Source organism: Solanum tuberosum, unplaced genomic scaffold (assembly GCF_000226075.1).
Source record: "Solanum tuberosum cultivar DM 1-3 516 R44 unplaced genomic scaffold, SolTub_3.0 scf00034, whole genome shotgun sequence".
Lineage (NCBI taxonomy): Eukaryota > Viridiplantae > Streptophyta > Magnoliopsida > Solanales > Solanaceae > Solanum > Solanum tuberosum.
Window position 1 is genome coordinate 13,867 of NW_006238962.1, and position 16,547 is coordinate 30,413.

At 35.7% G+C, this 16,547-nt stretch overlaps 1 protein-coding gene across 1 annotated transcript in view; it reads left to right on the top strand.

Annotated features, from left to right (window-relative positions):
• The window catches only part of LOC107059736 (TMV resistance protein N-like), a 21,792-nt gene extending 8,156 nt beyond the window's left edge, over positions 1 to 13,636 (top strand). Inside the window, exon 4 of the mRNA XM_015306548.1 lies at positions 13,157 to 13,636. Within this exon, the coding sequence (XP_015162034.1) occupies positions 13,157 to 13,621 (465 nt within the window). The 3' untranslated portion in view covers positions 13,622 to 13,636. The remainder of the gene's footprint in view (positions 1 to 13,156) is intronic.
• Positions 13,637 to 16,547: the final 2,911 nt, after the last annotated feature.

The following is a 16,547-nucleotide window of genomic DNA, read 5'->3' on the forward strand; positions in this document are numbered from 1 at the left end:
AAACCTCCTTGCTCAAGGGAGTAAAACCACGACTTGTCTCACAGGACTTTTCAAACTGCTTTCACTAATCTTCACAAGCAAAAGTAAAACGCAGTTTATAACTTGAGATTAACCTTCTAATCTCCACACTAAGTAATATCACCTATTACTCAACCGAGCCTAAGCATGTACAACACTGCTCACTATACTAACCCTCACTGATTAATATAGACTTTTGACCGTAAGACACAAAGTTACCCCTAACTATGTTCTTACAAGACTCAAAACAAAGTTTTGAAACATTTCTAACAAGAGTGAAACGAATCCTACAAGTTAAGTACAAATACAAACAATCAAGAACAATAGTTGGTACGGAAAACACTCTTTCTGTTGATCAGGTCCTTGTTGTATGTGTTCTTGTGCTTGAGTTCTTCCTTGGAGATGGCTTTCTTCTTTTTTTTGCTTGTGAGTTTTAGCTTGCCAAATCTTGAGTTTGTGTTTTGTTGGAAGAGACTATATTAAAATGACCACAAACTCCTTGGGACTGCCCATTGGCTGAGAGCCTGCCTTCTCTTTAAAGACGTGCACCTGTCACATCAGAAGTGATAGCTTTACAGTTGTACTATCTTCCTTTCACGTACACAGTCTTGTAGGGACCAGGTCCCTTATAGACTTTTCTTAGTAAGTTCTTGAGAAGACGTGTTGGCTCTCTCTCCTTTTGAATGAATGAATTAATTTCTTGTTTGTCATGTTAACTAAGTCAACCATAAGAAGTTATTGACCGTTGGACAACAACCTCGTCGATTCTGATTGGTGTAGTACACTGATGACCTCACCAACTTCTGACGTGAAAACTTTCCAGTTGTACCACATATAGATCTGGACGAGAGAACTCAGCCAGGGACCAGGTCCCTGCATTTGTGAGACACTGAAACAGATAGTCTCGTCCACTCTTCGTATTGGTGTAGTACACTACGCTTACTGCATTTTTCACCTACCACCTGACGTGACAGCTTTACAGTGTACCCCATTTGAATCTAGACGAGAGGACTCTGCCAGGGACCAAGTCCCTGCATTTGTGAGGATCATCAAAACACCTAGAATATAACATTTTCCCCCTTTTTGATTATTACACACAAATATTCCTCACACTGAGTTTATTCATTCAATTCACTGTCATCAGTCCTAATAACAAGGATCTGGTTCCTTGTTAGATCTCTAAGTTTGTTAAATCATCAAAACTTAGCATCAGCACCAAAATAACATTTTCACCCTTTTTGATGATAGCAGACTTATTCACTAGTTCCCCCTATCAACAAGAACTCTTCAAGTAACTGGAGTTTCATTATCCTGAAAGTTTGTCAAATCATCAAAACATCAAAATAGCATTTTCCCCCTTTTTGATGATGACAAACTTGTTCAACTTCTTCCCCTTATCAGCAACATGACCATGTGTTGTTCAAGTAGCATTGATTCCCCCTATCGACATGACCATGTCCTCTTCAAGTAGCTAGTATTTATTCCCCCTATCGACATGACCATGTCCTCTTCAAGTAGCTAGTATTTATTCCCCCTATCGACATGACCATGTCCTCTTCAAGTGCTACATTTATTCCCCCTATCGGCATGACTATGTCCTCTTCAAGTATCTAACATCATTGATCTCATACCTTAACAATTTTTCCCCCTTTTGACATCATAAAAAGGGGTTAAAGCAGTAAACCAAGTTGATAGAAATACAGTTCAAGCAAATTCATGGCCACTTGGGCAACACTGAGCATGAGTAAAAATGCATAAAGTAATGAGACAAGGCAGTAGAAACAAGGCATTTGTCATTCATAAATACAAGATCAGCAATCAAAGCATTGCACATATCATTACGAATGAGAACCAGACAATGCCTACTCAGTTTCGATAGAAAAAGAAGAATGAGGACTGACATGAGAATTTAGGAAGAGAGGGGATGACTTAGCATCAAGGGATTGAAAGAATAGAATTAGTAGATCATATCCCTTAGCATGTTTTTTTTTTTAGAATTTGTCTTAAAGTTCAACATGCTTTACTGCCAGTCTTCATGCAGAACCTTCAAGGCTGCCAGTTTTTTTTTTCAACCTGATCCCTCTGATAGTGTTTTTTTAGAAGCTAAGCCTTTAGGCAAACCGTTTTAGTATCCCTATTAGCAAGAGCAATTGTCATAGCTTCCAACACTAGTCTGAGTTTCTCATAACAGAAAGATTAGTAAAATCAAACTTACTCAAGGCCTTCGAGATGAATAGATCAATAATTGAGGAACCAAAAAGGAAAATTTCATTTCAAACATTTTTTTTCATTATTTTTAAAAAAAAACAGACACCCTCCTTTTCAGAATACTTTGAGTTCTCAGAATATCAACTTCTCCCTTTTGAACATCATCTTTTCCACTTCTTCCTTTTGATTGGTGGACCTGGTCCCCTTCACACTTAAACACATCTTCATCAAAAAATTCTCCAATAAGAACAAAGGGTTTAACAATTTGAAGTGTTTTTGAGAGAGGAGAAAAGAGAGTTTCGAAAAACTCTGCTATTTGGAAGGGAAATTGAATTTTCTGGGGAGATGGAAAGAAATATGGAATATAAAGAAAATGAAACGGGTGTATCATGTGAAAGGAAGTGTCATTGGTATTCAAAAGATGAGGTAGTAGTCAGATACCTGAATGACAGACATGTGGCAATTTCAATAGTTCTCATGCATAATTCAAAATGCAATGTTAAGAGTGCTAACCTTCGAGAACGGACCAGGTCCCTCTCTGTAGTTTGAATATGATTGCCTAGATCTGTCCTGACTTCTCCTTTCCTTCAGCCCTTTCTCCATGTGTGTATACCTACAAAAGGTATGAAACTGAATTTGCTAAAACATATATAACTGAAAAGCAAGGATACTTGTTCCCTTTGCATAGTCATGTGAGGGTTGATTGCTTCAGAAAGGTTCTGTTCAATAAGGTTTCAGCATTGCCAACTTCAGTTTGATTATCTCAGCCAGGTCTTCTAAGAGCTCCAACGTGCTGCTTGATCAACAAGATTGAGCACATCAAGCTGCAGTTGCTACATTCTCTGCCTCAGTTGTTGAAAGAGCAAATGAATCTTTCCTTTTAGTTCCCTATGAGTGAGAGATCAGCCAATAACATAAGCCACTCCTGAGGTACTCTTTCCATCAACTCGATACCCAGCATAATCAACATCATATGTTCCTCCAAATCAAAAAGGCTCATGGTGGACAGAATAGAACCAAGTCCTTGTTTTCTTCAAGTGTCTTTGGATTCTCTTAGTAGCCCTCAAATGTGATTCATTTCTACAAGAATGGAGTCTCTGAACCAGGTTCATCAGCATCCAACAGCAAGTTAGTGCCCATGGGAGTATGAATTGTCTAGGCATCCATAACATGAAACTTTTTCAGCTGCTTCTTTGAACCGGTACCAGGTCCCAGTCTTTGATCAAACATCAATTCCCCTGAACGATGTGCTATCTTTTTCCCTGTAGCTAAGTCTCTATGAGTGTATACAACTGGTCCTTTCTAGGGCTTTGGTGAAGATGTCATCCACTTGATCTTTCATTTTGCAAAACTTCATGATGACATTACCCCTCTTTATCATTGTCTTGACTTCAAGTATGTTAAGTCATTTGAGAAACTCATTTATGTACTTTTCTGGACAACCGAGGGTACCTTTAGAGGTTTGCTAAATCTGTAGCTCTAAGAAGAAATTTAATTCTTCCATTTTGCTTACTTCAAACTCACTATTCATGAGTGCAACAAACTCTTCACACAATACCTCAAAGGTTGCTTCAAAGATGACATCATCAATATGTACTTGAATAATCAACAATTTCTTTCCTTGTGATTTCAAAAGGGGTTTTGTCAATTTTACCTCTTTTGAAGCCATTGTTGAGGAGGAATTTGGATAACCTATCAGCTTGTTGGGGAACCGAGTGTTATACTTTGCTTCTTTCAAATTGAGCTTGATCAGCTTCTTCATTCTCACCTTCAGAATTCACATTATCAGTTTGAATTGCACCATCTTTGTTCAGCACTGCCTAATGGACCAGGTCCCTCATCAGGTTCATCATCTGCATAGCTTCCTTGAGATTGTTGTATTCATGAAGAGGATATTCTTCAGCAAGCTCATTATTAAAACCGTCTCTCTGAATTTGAAGCAACCCTTCCATGTCACAATCTTCTTTCTTTTGCAACTTCTCAACTCTTCCAGATTCATAAAAAATTCACATGACCACCTTTTTAGACACCCCGATAAGCCTTGTTGGCAAAAGAGTATACCACAACTATTCTTTCATCAATATTGAGATCAAACTTCTCAATATCATCATTTTGGTCACAAAACATGTAGTGTTCACCACTTCAGCCCGAAAGTTTTTTGAAAGATTGAAAGCATGTTTATTCCACCTGAAGGATGGTCTGATCTGCTTCTCTTCAACACCACAATCACAACCTTTGCCATCTGCAAATTTCATTTTGAGCAGATCGAGCATCAGGTCCTTTGACAAAAGTTTATGCAGTAGAGAAGCACTCACATGAGCATGTCTCTTGTGTCATACCTCAACATTCTTACCTTGAGCACTAAGGCAAGTTAGACAGTCACCACGAGCAATATTTAGATCCGTAATATACATGTTCTTGCATTTCTTTTATGTCAAGATCATCACCCGAGAGAGCAAGTTTCTGACACCACAGTTATCTTATAAGAGCTTAACTTTATTTCATTCATCACAAATCTGTCAAACACTTAAAATATTGTACTTCAACCATTGACATAGTACACAATTTAAAAAGAATGTTTCACAGACTTTCAAGTCATACCTACACCAAGAACATACCATTTCTTGCCATTTGCCAAAAGAGACACCTCTACCTTGAAGTGCTTTGAGAGAGAGGAAGTTGTGTAGCCTTCTTAGTCATGTGCTTTGAGCATCCGTTATTCATAAACCAACACTGACTGTTACTACTTTCTCTCACTTGCATATCAAATCACTTATTAGCCTTGGGAACCCATTTGAGACAGAGTTCCCAGTAAGCAGATAACGGAGTGATAATAAAATCTTTTGTCCAATGAGCCATACTGCTTTTCTTCAACTTAGGACCATAAGAAGGACCATGTCCCTTCTTCAGTCTATTCCGCTGTTTGGAATAGTTTGACGAACTTCTTCCATACTTTTTCAACACAGGACAATCTCTCTTAAGATGTCTATCTTGACCACAATGCACACACATCAGATCATCAGCATCATAAACAGATTTGTTGTGAGGATTGTATGGGGGAAAGATCTTTTCGCAGCCCACCCCTCTTTTACTGTTGTTTCCTTGACCAAGTAGATTTGTAAGGATCATAGAGGAATTGTTCAATTTGAGGGATTTTTCAAGTTCCTCTTTTACACGGACCAGGTCCCTTTCCAACTCAAGATTTCTTTCTAAAGCCAATTCCATCTTCATTTCAGTAGTATACAGCTTATTTTCAAGCTCCAGCTGCAAGCTGTTTGCCTCGTTCTTTCCTTTAGAAACTGTATTAGTTACCTCTTTCATCTTTTCTTTCAGTTCTAGATTTTCAACTTCTAGAACAACCATTTGATATTCAATATCAGATATTTGGGCAACTAAAGCAATTTTTCCATCTTGAGAGATATCTAGACTATTGTTCACGAGATCATTCTCAGTTGTTAGCTCACTTATCAAATCAAGTAGTACAACAACTAGCTTTCTCAATTTACTGGTAGAAAAAGTATTCAAGTTTTGCTTGAAATATGATAGAGTTATCTTTTCATCATCATCTTCCTCATTTGATTTTGCCATGAGAGCATCATTAGAGTGTTTAGAATCATCTGAATCACTTGAGGAATTTTTCCATGCTGCCATATCCTTTTTTACTGCCTAGAAAAAGGTCTATTTTCTGCTTAGATTGTCACGAACCTGGTCCCCCTCTTTGTCTTCACCCTTGAGACTTAGACCCTTTCCTTTTCTGTGCATCTCATGATCTTGAAGATGCTCAAATAGTGTACACAATGTCACTACTTCAAGCTCTCTTGTCTCATTGCTGATCACAAGGTCATTTGTCCAAGATTTGGGAAGAATTTCCAGTATCTTGGAGACTTGCTTGCACATGGGCACTGGTTTTTCAAGGAGCATGAGCTCGTCTGTAACGGTGGAGAATCTTTTGCTCATTTCATGAACAGATTCACTTTCTCTCATGGTGAAACTTTCGAACTCAGCAGTAAGAAATCTAGCTTAGATTTCCTTGTTTCCTCAATGTCATCATAGGTATTCTCAGTAGATCCCAAATTTCTTTGGTTGATTCGCACGATGAGATCAGATCGTATTTGTTCATTCAAATGGCGCACATCAGCAATTTTTTGGTTTTATAATTTTTCTGGACAAGTTTTTTATCGGAGTCATTATATTGTTGACGAGTTTTGATAATGACTCTAGTGATCTCTCCATCCTTAATCTCAATGGTTGGCACGTAAGGACCTTTTTGTATGACGTCCCATACCTCAACGTCCTCAGCTATAAGATAGTCTCTTATTCGAATCCTCTAGTGTCTATAGAACTGACCATCAAAAAGAGGAGGTCTTACAGGGGACTAACTTCTCTGCCTGTTTAGTGGTGCAGCCATTCCTTCAAGATCTTTTCTTTTCTTGTTGTTAACCAGTTAGAAAAGTCAATCTCTGATACCACTTGTTGGAATGTATGCATCCACTATCAGTCAAGGACCAGGTCCCTTGACTCAGCAAGAACAGTAACTAAAAATGTGTAGAAAATAAACAACTGGAAGTAAGATTTGCACAAGTGTTTTACGTGGAAACCTCCTTGCTCAAGGGAGTAAAACCATGACCTGTCTCAAGAGGTTTTCACGGGTCGGTTTGGATCGGTTATTGGTCAAAACCAAAACCAAACCAACTTAATCGGTTTTAAAATTATCAAAACCAAACCAAACCAAATATAGTACTCCCTCCGTCCCATTTTTATGTGGCAACATTTGACCGGGCACGGAGTTTAAGAAATAAATGAAGATTTTGAAATGTTTACCAAATTGCCCTTTAAAAAGTAGACTTTTTTTCTCTCTCCTCATAAATGTATTGGAGTATTATTTTAAGATTAAGTGGGACCAACAAGGATAAAAGAGGAATTGTACCTTTATAAACTTACCATATAAGGAAATGTGACATTCTTTTTGGGACTGACCAAAAAGGAAATGGTGCCACATAAAATGGGACAGAGGGAGTATATATTTATCGGTTTGGTAGTTATCGGTTTTGGTTCGGTTTGGTTTGGTTATTCGGTTATTAACCATAGACAAAATAAAAGAAATAATTCATTCAAAACATGAAAAAAGTGACAACAATCCATTTAAAATGAAAATAGTTAGAATGACTGACATTACAGAACTTTCAATCATTGAATTTACTCTAACTAAAGCTTCAAAATTCATTATTTTGGCTTAGAAGAAAGAGAAAGTGATATTTTCAATCTTATAAAGAATTGTCATAGACACACTCATATACATAAAATCAACAACAACAACATGCCCAGTGAAATCCCACTAGGTGGGGTCTGGGGAGGGTAAAGTGTACGCAGACCTTGCCACTACCTCGTGGAGGTAGAGAGGCTGTTTCCGGGAGACTCATATACATAAAATCAATAAGATAAATATCCTCACCTTGGGCATTTTTTCCTTCATAAGTAAATTATAAATAAATTTTGATGAAAACACATATAAGATCTTTAAAATTGTTTATAAAAATAATATATTATGTATGTATATTAATAATATATATGTATATAATTTGTCGGTTCGGTTCGGTTATTTCTTTGGTTTTTTTGAACAAAACCACATAACCAACCCATATACTATCGGTTTTTAAAAATATAAAACCGAACCACACCTAACCCAAATAAAAATTGGTTTATTTAATCGGTTTGGTTCAGTTTTTCGGTTTGGATCGGTTTTCATCCAAACCATGAACACCCCTACCTGTCTCACAAGACTTTTCAAACTGCTTTCACGAATCTTCACAAGCAAAAGCAAAACGCAGTTTACACCTTGAGATTAACCTGCTAATCTCCTATAACATCCCACAACTAGAAAGAACTAGAAAGAAGTTTAAAATCTGGAAATAGTTATTTTTGGAAAGTACAAGCAAATCTGGAAAATTGTAAGTTAAAGCTGATTTTTTGGTCAACTTCAGACGGCCATAACTCCTAGCTCAGGATGATTTAGGTGTAATTCCATATATGGTTGGAAAAAACTTGGAATGATCTTTCCAACGCCGCCAAGTTTGCGCGATTCCGAGTTTGTATGAGCAAGTTATGCCCTTTGGAAGTTAGGCTGTTGGATTAAGGAAATGTCCAAAACCGGGATTTTAAAGGGTATTGTAGTCTTTTCGCTACCTTATTATTTTAATCCGATTTTAGGGGTTTAATATGGGTAAATTCAGAACTTAGTCAGTTTTAGAAAACCAGAATTTCCACGCTAGGGCTAAGGAGAAAGGAGAAGAGAAAAGAGGAAGAAGAAAGGGGCTATATCATCAAGAAGGTTGGTGTTTTCGCTAAGGATTTGATTCGATCAGGTATGTGAGGCTCTCATAACGTTGGGATCGTTCTCCCACGTGCCAAGCATATTTATTACAGTTTGGATTCGTCCTAAAAGCATATGAATATTGATGATCTTGATGCCTATTCTTGAATTAATATATTGTTCCTGAATTTGCCTGAGTTGGGAAGTTTCTGAGTTTGTTACGTCGCATTATAGGGTCGTTTCGAGTTAGGTTTTTAGGTACATTTGCTAGGTATCTGTATCTACGAGTAATTTAAGAAAAAGAACCGTGTTTGGGTGAATTGGGGCTGGAAAACGAAGAAGAAAGTGGTTGTGCGTCGCCCTCTTGGTCCCATATTTTGAAAATTTATGCTTCATGTCGCGGAGCTGACACAAGGTGTTCTGCCTCAAAAGACATTTTCGAAACCAAAATTAAATTATGCCTCCGCGTCGCGGACCCACTTTCGTATTTTGAGTTTCGGTCTTTTCTTATGTTTAGCTATCTAAAAATCATTCCTAAAACAACATGAGATCTTTCCAATCACAAATCTTAATCCTTGAATCCATAATTCAATTCAATGATCAGTTAAGAGCCAAGTCAAGATCAGTTAAGAGTCAAAGTCAAGAGAAGTCAAGAGTCAAGTTAAGATAAGTTCTTAAAGTTTTCAAAAAGGTCTTTCACAAATGTTTTAACTTTGTTTTAAGGCTTAAGTTTTGAGTTCAGTAAAGAGTTAAGTCGGAGTTCTTTTCTTCAAAGAAGCATATGGGGACTAAGTATTTCCCAAAGTAAATGTCTTTCACATTTAAATAAGAATGGAAACTGAGATTTCCAAAGAGCCTTTGGGCTAGTTTTCATAAAAGAGTAATAGCTTTCTAAATGAAGCAAGCAGGGAAACTGAGATTTCCAAGATAGCTTTTGAGCTAAGTTTTTGAGCACTAATCTCAAATCACAGAAGAAATATGTTTTTAAAACATAAGAGCCAATATATTTTGGGAGTAGTATTGAGCACTGAATTGGAGACGAGCATGAGTTCAGATAACTCACATCTCCATAAAACCATGTAGCCACCATGGGTAGAAATGGGTCATACTTTTATGATGAACCCTTTTCGAAATAGACTAGTGGATCCATTAGGTAATTCAGGTCTTATACATTTGGCCGGGTATAGGATGCGCTGGCAGCGTGAGGAAGATCGTTGTATCATCACTATAGCTCTGAAGTGATGGTTGTCGGTTAGAGAAACTCCCACAGAAGTATTGTATTTTTATATACATCAGTTTATTTGTATTTTTACATACATCTCAGAGTTATTTGTATCTTTGCATACATACAGAGTTGATGTCGTGTTTTCAAACAGTTCTTTTCTTTATATTGCACTTGTTTTTAAATTGCTTTATATTGAAATGAGTTCAGTTAGGTTGAGTTGAGTTGAGCCAGGTAAGTTCTTCAGTTTCTCTCAGATTCTTTCTAGCCTATGTTGTTTTAGCATTCCAACTCGCATACTCATACATTCAATGTACTGATGCCAGTTGGCCTGCATCGTATTATGATGCAGACACAGGTAACCAGGATCAGCATCCAACGCCTCGTTGATCATGTTCAACACTCAGAGTCAGTTGGTGAGCCTTATTGCATTCCGGAGGATCCATTTCATTACTTTCTAGTTTAGTTCATTAGGATGTTGTAGGGCTTGTCCCAACATCCATCTCAGTTGTTTTAGAGGCTTCATAGATAGACAGTTAGTTCTTGAGTCTTTTGTTTCCTGTTTTGATGGTTGAGACTTGGGTTGCCACTTTTGGCCAAGTTGAATGTTTAATATTTTAAAACATTTGCAGATATTTCTATTCAGTTCAATTAAGTCCAGGTATCAATATAGATGCGACTATTGTCTTCCGCTGAGTAAGTGAGCAGGCCAAGGGTTCGCTTGGGGCCTGCAATGGTCTCCGAGTGCATGTCCCACCCAGGGTGTAGGCTCGGGTCATGACATCTCCACACTAAGTAATATCATCTATTACTCAACCGAGCCTAAGCAGATACAACACTGCTCACTATACTAACCCTCACTTATTAATATAGACTTTTGACCGTAAAACACAAAGTTACCCCTAACTATGTTCTTACAAGACTCAAACAAAGTTTTGAAACATTTCTAACAAGAGGGAAACGAATCCTACAAGTTAAGTACAAATACAAACAATCAAGAACAGCAGCTGGTACGGAAAGCACTCTTTCTCTTGATCAGGTCCTTGTTGTATGTGTTCTTGTGCTTGAGTTCTTCGTTGAAGATGGCTTTCTTCTTTTTTTGCTTGTGAGTTTTAGCTTGCCAAATCTTGAGTTTGTATTTTGTTGGAAGAGACTATATTAAAATGACCACAAACTCCTTGGGACTGCCCATTGGCTAAGAGCCTACCTTCTCTTTAAAGACGTGCACTAGTGTCACATCAGAAGTGACAACTTTACAGTTGTGTTGTCTTCCTTTCACATACACAGTCTTGCCGGGACCAGGTCCCTTACAGACTTTTCTTAGTAAGTTCTTGAGAAGACGTGTTGGCTCTCTCTCCTTTTGAATGAATGAATTAATTTGTTGTTTGTAATGTTAACTAAGTCAATCATAAGGAGTTATTGACCGTTGGACAACAACCTCGCCGATTTTGATTGTGTAGTACACTGACGACCTCACCAACTTCTGACGCGACAACTTTCCAGTTGTACCCCATTATAGATCTGGACGAGAGAACTCAGCCCGAGACCAGGTCCCTGCATTTGTGAGACACTGAAATAGATAGTCTCGTCCGCTCTTCATGTTGGTGCAGTACACTGCGCTTTTCACCTACCACCTGACATGACAACTTTACAACTGTATCCCATTTGAATTTGGATGAGAGCATTCTGCCAGGGACCAGATTCCTGCATTTGTGAGGATCATCAAAACACCTAGAATATAACATTCTGGAAATTTCTAAGAAGTTGGTCCCCATTGAACAATGATCCTGCATATGAACTTCATTAGAGGTTGGACCCATTTGATGGGTGACCGAATCCTTGGAATTCCTCGTATTGCATGTCTTCTTATGTCGAAACTTGGGGTTAATTTTGACCATATTACAATAAAGTATTTTAAAGCAGTAAAAATGTAATGACTTTAATTTATCACAATAATGAATATCTAGGATACAGTTTTATGAGTTGAAATAGGGAGATGATAGTAGTTCCCAATAAAGGGTGTGGCCTAGTGGTTAATGAAGTGGTTGAGAGCCATGGCGCCTTAGGTTCAAATTCCAACGAAGACAAAAACATTAGGTGTCTTCCCATTTATCCTTGTCCTATCCCTGATGGATAGACTTACCTGATACTTGTTGTTGGTGGGAGGTGGGAGGTATCCTGTGGAATTAGTCAACTAATGAACTACGGAAATTCGTAGGTTTCTTAAGCTGAAGTTCAATGATATTCATCTTACACCATCGGAATTTTCAAGAGTAATATTTAAAATAGATAAACTTGTTATAAAAAGGAAAAAGAAGAACAAGTGAAACATGAGATATACATCTAAGGAATTGAAGAGGCATGTAACACTGGTGAATGGAAAAGATAGTTGTTCTTAGAAGATTATTAATAAACGTATTAATTGATTTATAAAGTGACTTGTGGAATTAGTCGAGGTGTGCTCAAGCTGCCCTAGAGACTAACTATAATAAGAAAGAAAAAATTGATGTGAGTCACCATTGGTTGAGTCATTTTCTCAACAGGAGGAAGAATTCAAAGATGCTATGGAGAAGATTCAAAGATGAAGGATATTATTAAAGACCCTATGGAAAAATGTATATAACTACAAATATGTAATTCTACAATTTGTAGGAAGATGATTGGAAGTTTCCCCATAGACCAAATTATGCATTCACATAGCTGAGAAATAATTTCGCCAGTTAGGCTTCGAATATTTCTCTTTATTAAGCAGCACAACAAATATATACCCAAAGCTGAGAACTTGCCTGTTAGTCTTTAGCAATATTCTTCAACAATGCCTCATGCTTCTTCTTCCAAAGTTTGCAAGTACGATATCTTTTTGAGTTTTAGAGGTGAAGATACGCGTAGAACCTTTGTGAGTCATCTATGTAAGGCTCTGGAACAAAGAGGAATCCACACTTTTAAAGATGATGAGCGGTTGGAAGCAGGAAAATCAATTTCTGCTGAACTTTTAAAAGCCATAGAAGATGCCAGATTCGCTGTCGTAATATTTTCAAAAAGCTATGCATCCTCAAGATGGTGTTTAGAGGAGCTTGCACACATCATAAAGTGTAAAAAGGAATTGCACACATCTTAATGAACTGCCAGGAGAGCTACCCCCAAATTTAAAAGGGCTATTAGCAGATTATCATTTAGCCTTGAAGAGCATCAGAGATCTCGTAATTAATTGTCTTAAGCTGCGTAGGCTCGTAATATCCGACTGTGGAGCCGTCTCAAGTGAACAAGTTAATGTGTTCCTACAGCATTTTCTCAAGACATATGCATCCAGGTTTTTATCTCATCATATATGAATGTTGAATATTCTCGTCAAATTGATTGATTTCTAGTAGTAATAATAATAATTATATTGCATGCAGTGTGACTTCCATCAAAGGGATTATTTTGTCATTTTTTTTCCTGATCAAGACAGAATTCCAGAGTTGTTCAATTATGATCGGTTTATAAATCAAAAAGTGATCTCAATTGATCTGAACCCATCTTGGTATACCGATAAATTCATGGGTTTTTGGTTATGTTACGGTCCTACTGGACTGGACACAATATTAAAAGCTGCATTGATCTGCAAATCTGACCCTGAAAGAAAATATCCCTTGAAGTATAACAGCATCCAACGATATTCGAGGTTCATCGATCCTTTCATTTGTTGCGTCTACATACCATTTGAAACATTGTGGAATGGAGAAGGCAATAAAGAAGGGAAGAATCCAAATGATTATTACATGTTGGAGGTATATGATTTGTACAGGAAGTGGGAAGAACTACGCTGCTGGGGAATTCGCCTGGTGTATGAAAAGGATGCAATGACTGATGACTTGTTTTAGATCACATATTTCAAATGCTTTTGTTTCTTTCTTAAATTTCGTATTCAATCAAACACGTATTACAAGATGGTATGTTAAGAATATGTTCTACATTGTTGGTACAATTTGTATATAAGGGGTTTGTATCAACGATAGATGGATGAAATTTTTATTTGTAATGTTGGTTTTCAAGTCCGAAACAACTTCGTTACCATTATAAGGTAGGTACGTTGAGTATCCACCATCCTTTCAAAATTTCACTAAATATGTTGGTGTTTGAGTCATTTTCTGTGTGATTGTTATAACTTACACATGAGCATATATCTAAGAAATATTGTAAATGAAATATTGTCTATTAAAGATAGTTTCAAAATTCGATTCCATAAACTTTGATCAAGGATTAAAATGTATATATAATAATCAATTTTGATGATTGCCCAATTTTTTCTCTGGCCCTTTTATTTCTTATATTTTTACACTAAAAATAAAAGAATATAAGAATAAAAAACTCAAATAATGATAAGCAAATAGATCTATAAGGGAAATATTTTACACTCAAATTAAGTGTTAAATCACAAAAGTCGAAAAAGATAAATCATGTGTGAGAAAAATCCTTTGCTAAAATAATTATATGTACCCTACAAGAATTTATTTATAAAAAAAATCAAAAATATAATTTAAAATTAAAATTTTCCTTCTTTCCATTAGAAAAATATGATATACCTGAACCACTTTTAATGATAAAGGATATATATATATATATATATATATATATATGAACCATATGTTAGTCACTTTTGTATATACTAGTAAGGTTAGCCCGGGCCCAACAATGTAAAGATTATTACAATATTTGTTTTGGTTGCTCTGCACCAAGTAGAAGCATTGATTGAGTTGAGTATGTCTCGGTTGATCTGTATGAAGTAGAAAATAGAGCTATAAGGAGAATCGATGAAAATATGCGTCAGTAAAGTTCATGAGAGTCAAAGAAAGACTGTACCTGACAATATTTGATCAAATTGCAAAAGAATCAACAAAGGCACTTCCGCCTGGGGTCGAATTGCAACTTGAATTGCTTCAGCTATTGATTGGTATACATGAGGTCTGAAAACAATGATAAAAGTCATAGATCCAGTGACGGACCTAGGAATTTCATTCAGGGGGTTCGAAAAATAAAAGTATAAACGATTGATCCTGAAACTAAAGGAAGAGAAGCTAAAAATACAAATGCTCACAATGGGGCTTGAACCCTGGACAGTAGGGTCAATTTAAAAAGAAGTTTACCACTATGCTATAGCTTACTTCATGTTTATGAAGGGGTTTTAAATTAATATATCTACAAAAATACAGAAAACTTACCTTATATACACAGTGTAATTTTTTACCCAGGGGTTCGTGAACCCCTTGGAAGCCACGTGGATCCACCCCTACATAGATCATCATCATCATATGTTATTGTAAGTGGGAAGCTCCAACATTCAAAGTTGGATTACCATTTTGCCCCTAGACTAAATAAAAATGTTATAAAACATGTAAATAATAAAATATTAAATAGTTAAAAGTTGAGTAATCATTTTATCATTTTGAAAAAAAGTTATTTATCAGTAATTTAACTACATTTAATTGATAGAAATCTTTCATCTCCCCATTAATTAACCTAATACAGATTACTTGAACTCAATTTACAATCCTACTATTTCATATCTCACATTTACTATTTTTTCCCTTGAGCTTCCAAAAGTTACGTGAACTTTTCATGTTCCTTGTCAAATAGAATTGGAGTAATATCTAGTGCATGTGCAGTGATCTTCTACAACTCAAGTCACATTAATCTTTCATCTTTAAGCTTTATATAATATATAGATTAGCAGCTATATGCCATAAAAGTTTGAATATATAAATATAAACTATTGAACTTAATCGCGCATCGTGCGATTAGAAATAATTCGCTAAATTCGTCAAATAATTAATTTTTAGAATAATTGAGTGTTAAAAATATTCTAAAAATTCTTTGTAATGTTTAATTCAAATATATCAAATTTCATTCTTAATTTAGTTTATTATTAGTACTTATGTTTTATATATTTTGCGATTTTATATCGCTTAAAAATCGTAGGTCTTCTGAAAAAAACCTACATCGCTAAAATTGTTCACCTTATTTTAATTAAAAAAGGTAAGTTTTGATTTAATAAGTTGAACCTTCATCTATATGTGTATCTATACATAAGTTTCCTTTCATTTATTCTAAAATATTTATAAGCTTATATGCTTAAAAATGTAAATATATTTAATACATATTTTTTACGAAAACATTTTTTTAACAATTATTTTTTGTTCTTCTAAAACGCAGAGTTAATTTTTTATGCTATCAACCTATAAAGGTAAAATTATACATTATGTTTACTTCAATTAAATTAGTGTTAAAGATGTCTATTTCCTGTGTAATCACCCCTCTATTACTTCTTTGGTCTGCGTCTACTTTTTTTGAAACCATCCATAGTTAACTTCTCACATCTCTGCACAAAACTTGTTTTCTTGATAAATACATAAACATATTTTATTCTTAATAAAATATTGCTCTTAAAGAATCTTATCCTTTAAAATTTATGGTTAAGACATAAAATGTCTAAAAAATTATGTTTTGTACATAAGGCTTCACAAAGAATAAAACTTACAAAAGAAATAATATTAAACTATACAAAGAAGTAAAATTGTCAGTCCTTTCAGAATTGAAGAACATCATAAGCACATTACATCACAATTATTTATTTTTTCTTTTGCGCCTGCTTGACTCCAATGCATTGTAACTTATAAGTGAACTGTAGTATGTATCGAGCTCATATTAAATTTACATTCATTCAAGAATTCAAATTAGAAATATGAATTGTAGTAATATATCAAAATAATTTTTTTTATCATACTCTCAATAAGTATAGTATTTGAACAA